Below are 4,904 nucleotides of genomic sequence, written 5' to 3'. Positions count from 1 at the left end.
AGAATGGAGTTTTATTTTTACAAATTAATAAATAGTTCTTGTTCATATGGTGAAAATCTCAATAAATATGTCCATTGAAGTGACATTTGAAGTACTATGTTCTTCCTCCCCGCAAATGTCAACAAAGAAAGAAAGATTCGATAAATTTGTATGTATGAATGATGGCAACAAAACACAGATAAAACAAACAAAGGATACTATTTTATTATATTAGTGTTTTCATTGATAAAGAACAACAACAGAAAGTAGAACTTTCACCATCTTCCTACAACAGATGGAACATTTCTCATGAAATATTTACAACAAAAACAACAACATATTAAAACAACAACCAAACATACTAAGTAAGTAAGTAAGTAAACTGCAGACTTATTGTAAATTTCCCTTTAAAACAAACCTAAAACCTCTTCTAGACTCTTCTATTACCATGAAAACACATCTTCTTCCTCTTCAATCATTGATCAGTGATCAGAACCGGCTCCTACAAAGAGGACAAGATATATTGTAACCATCAACCCATTTCTCCATACAAGCCTTATGGAAAACATGCCCACATCCCAACTTGTTTATCATAGCTCTCCTTTCAAACTCAATTAAGCAAACAGAGCACTCTAGTTGATGATCATCTCCACTGCGAATCGACCCAAACCTAATAGCTCGATTCTTGGACCTGAACTGTTCTAGAAAGGATTTTGATTGACAATCAGCTAGGAGCAAACAGGGACCGAATCCCACATTGTCCATTACCTCGAAAAACTCAGTTTGCATTCCCATCCTTCGGAGCATAGAGTTGATCAAACCCTTTAGCATATTGATCGACATGATCGTGCTTACCAAAACAACACACAACACTCCTCCATCCGCCGGAGTTGGATAAGTAGAAAGACCCATTTTCTTACAGACCTGAAACATCAACATTCAAAAGAAAAAACCCATCTTTAATTTCAATTAGTTATAAAGTGAAGAAACATTCAATTTTGAGATCCAAGATGAAGAGTCTGATTTGAATGGATTAGGTAGAACGAAGTTAGTCTTAACCCACAGCAAATAGAGTATAAAGAAAACGATTGAGATCTAAATTAGCACAAGGAAATGAAATGTACCCATCAGCAATAATAAACCGTTTTTTTTGTTTGTTTGTTTTTTCTCCAAAGGAAAACAGAGAAAAGAGGGACTTACTGAGGATAAGGTTGAAAAACCTATTTGGGTAAGTAAGAAATTGCAGAGATTTGATTCGAGAGATCCCAGAAAAGATATTGAAAACAGAACAAGAAAGGGGAGAAATCCTAAAACAGATGATGATGATGATGGTGGTTGTGATTTATGAAGATGATGAAGATGTTTTGTTGTTGATGATGATGGTCCTTTCCTTTCAGCACTTCTGATTTATATAGGGTTGATGGACCCACTTAAGCGGTAAATGGAAAGACCAATCCAACCATTTTATTTAACCCTAGTTATTTTCTACTTAACCGCGGTTCCTCCACTGTCTCGCTCTCGTGGTCCGGTGGACCCCGTTTCTGTTTTGAGTTATTTCATTTACCAATATTATTACTTTTATATTATTTTATTCCACAAACGACAGAAAAAACAAAATTAAACGAAAATAGGATAAAAAACTACGTTTGAGTTCTTTTATTGTAAATAAACAATAATATCAAAAATTAACTATCCATTTGAATAACTCCTCCACCACTTTAAAAAAAATAAAAAAAATATTTTATAATTTTTCTAATTATATATATAATAAATAATGATGCTTAATTTTTAATGGATACTAATAGTCAAGAGTTGTGGTTAATTTGGATATATATGTGAGAGTAATAAATACTTAGGTCGGATTATTGGTTCATCCGCCCATAAACTTAAAACGGTTAAAAATAAAATTAAAAATACTATTACATTTTTACCCTTATTTTTTTACGATCTTTTATATTATTGGTCGTGCAAATGCACGAAATACATGCTAGTACTATTTGAGTTTAAATTTGTCTCATTTTTTATTAAACGTATCTCAAATTTGAATGATGTCTTATATGAATATCAAAAGAAAGCAAAAGAATAGTAAAAAAAAACTACATTTGAGTTCTTTAAGCAATACTATCAAAAAATTAAACTATACATCCAACGGTTATTTATTATACTCATTGATTTTGTAACTCTTTCCCACTTAAAAAAATAGTTTTTTTTAATTATATTAGTCCCAAATGTTATTTGGGATTTGAATTATGTAAAATTTTTATTTTTTTTATTAAATATGATTACAAATTTGAATTGTGTCATTTAATTATCATAATTTTAATCATTTAAATTTTTATACAAATTAATGAAAGCATTCTTCTTCTTGTTTTAACATATTATTTTTTAAATTAATCTATCATATTTATAAAAACAGAATAACATTTTTATTTTTATTATTCTCACATATTACACATAAAAATAATATTCAATTTAAAATATAAATATATTCAAATTGATAGGTGTTATATAAAATTAAGTGGTTGCGAAATTATTTAAAAAATAATACAAAATCAATCACTATTCAAATTTTTTAAGATTATTCCTCATGTTACACATTTTTTTAGTTGTTCAAACTAGTTTTAAAAATAATACTCAATTAAAAAAAAAAATATGTATAAAAAAATCTTTAAATATCATTTCATTTAAAATATAACAATTTAATTAAAAAATTAAAAATGACACGTTAAAATAAAATAACAAATATTTTTGTCAATTTGACCAAACCTGGCTAAAATTTTGATTGTTTAAGCTTCCTATCTAATAATTGTTAAAATAAAATAACAAATATTTGTCAATATAGAAGAAACCTGGCTAAAATTTTGAGAGTTTAAGCTTCCTATATAATAATTCAAAGTTTCAATACAATTGAGTGAAAACGACCAAATTTTGAGACTGGAATAATAATTTGACCATTTAATCATGATTGGATTTTTTATTTGAATTTCACATTTTATAAATATTATTTTATATTTAACTTATTATTTAAATTAAATAAGAATTAATTCTTAATAATAAAATATTTTTTTAATTCTCATTAAACACGTGTAATAAAAATATATATATTCAAAAACACAATTAACACTATTAATTAATCAAATATGTGAAAAGAAACATAAGGGCCCGCATATATATATTATTAGGTTATCGTATAACCTAAAGTTTTAAATTAATCACTAATAGTACATTAAGTTAAAAACCTTTAAAATTTATAATTGAAATTTTGTACAATGGCCCTTGAACTTTAAACTTGCTACTTTTATCGACCGAAAGTGTGCTACAAATTTATAACATGGCACCCGGACTCTTAAGTTGATATCAATATGACCCTTGAAAAGGGAAATGGTAATCTTGTGAACCTTTTATTTTGTAATATTTTGTTCAATTGTTTGTTGGACATTTATTTTGATTCTAACTTGTTAACCAAAAATTAGAATATTTTTTTTTGGAAAAAAAAATTAGAATATTGTATATAGTTTATATGTTTTATGTATAAAACCACAAATACAATAATTTTGTAATATCTATGAACTTATGAATATATATATATATTTTATAACCGAACCATTTAGGTGTAAGTTTAATTATACTATAAAAATTCAAGAACATAAGTTTATATTTGATTTATAATTTTATTGGAGACAAATTCAAATGATAAAAGAGGAAAGAGTTAGATTTGATATTTTTAAGTTTTAATAAAACTCGATTACATAAATTTGTAAAGAAAAAAAAAAGAAAAAGAGAAATTACATCTTAAAATAAAAAATAAAAAGATTTAATTAATTATTTTCTTGCTGTAAATGACGAAATAGATAGATATAGAAAACAACAACTTGTATTTAATTTGTATTTAATGTACATGCAACTCCAATTATATTTTTTTAATTTTTAATTATTTTATATTTCCCTTCAAGGACACGTCGACATGCAAAATTACCTACGTGACAACATAAGAAGGCTGCTGTGGACCCCACATGTGACACGTCTACGTGCCACGTGCTCATTTATTAAAGGACCTGGATGGGAGTAATCAAGTAGAGTTAGTTTTTTTTTTGTTTTTTTTTTAGTATTACACATTTTTACCCTAAAGCATATTTTCATTATTATTTTTTTTAAAGAAGGTAACTTATTCAATTAAATGAGAAAATTGTAATCATGTGAATTTTTTTTATCAACTAACTTTCAGACAAACAAAGAAGTGCATATTTACTCATGATAGGTTAGAAAAGAAAAAAATATTTAAAAAGATAATTGAATCTAAAGCGTTTAAATGATAATCAAATTCGAGACATTTCGTCTTTTAAAAATATTCGAGAGAATTGATGAAGTATAGTTTTATGTTGGTAACAAAAGTGACATTTTGAGTGAATGTTTCAAAAACAAGGGTTTTGGTGTTTATACAGCCGCAGGTTGTTCACGTGACCGGCCAAACCCTTCGGTTGACGTGTCAAGAGACGGTTGGAAGATTCTAGACATGGCATGATGGGCACCATTCTGGTCTCCAGAACTGGGCCCATGGGCTCAGTCATGGGCCTTAGTCAAACTATGCTGCTGTGTTGGGTTGTGGTTTGGATAGAAACCATTGTCTTTTCCTCTATTAAATTTATAGTTTAATTAAACTTATAAATTTAAATAAAGTGAGAATTAAGTAAATATTAAATTTAATTACATATTTATTGAATAAGTTGAATAGTCTATAGCAAATAACAAAATAATAATTCTTAAAGTTACATTAAATGCACCTCAGTAGGTTATTTGGCCTTATTCGAACTATTCATGTATATTCAATGTCTTTTTTTTTTATGTAAGGATATGGTTATAATATTTAGTATGGGAAAATATTATAAAATAGTAAACATGAGTACAGACAAAATACCAAACGTTAT

At 27.1% G+C, this 4,904-nt stretch overlaps 1 protein-coding gene across 1 annotated transcript; it reads right to left on the bottom strand.

Moving 5' to 3' along the window:
• Positions 1-243: 243 nt before the first annotated feature.
• LOC124940444 (probable E3 ubiquitin-protein ligase XERICO) lies at positions 244-1,354 on the bottom strand. The gene is made up of 2 exons (XM_047480964.1): positions 1,180-1,354; positions 244-903 (listed from the first exon to the last, which is right to left on the bottom strand). The coding sequence occupies exon 2, from the start codon at positions 889-891 to the stop codon at positions 469-471; it is 423 nt and encodes a 140-aa protein (XP_047336920.1). The 5' UTR covers positions 892-903; positions 1,180-1,354; the 3' UTR covers positions 244-468.
• Between the last annotated feature and the right edge of the window lie 3,550 nt (positions 1,355-4,904).

The sequence above is a fragment of the Impatiens glandulifera genome, chromosome 5 (assembly GCF_907164915.1).
Source record: "Impatiens glandulifera chromosome 5, dImpGla2.1, whole genome shotgun sequence".
NCBI classification, from domain to species: domain Eukaryota; kingdom Viridiplantae; phylum Streptophyta; class Magnoliopsida; order Ericales; family Balsaminaceae; genus Impatiens; species Impatiens glandulifera.
Note: the sequence above shows the minus strand (reverse complement) of the source record. Positions and strands in the feature narration are given on the sequence as shown.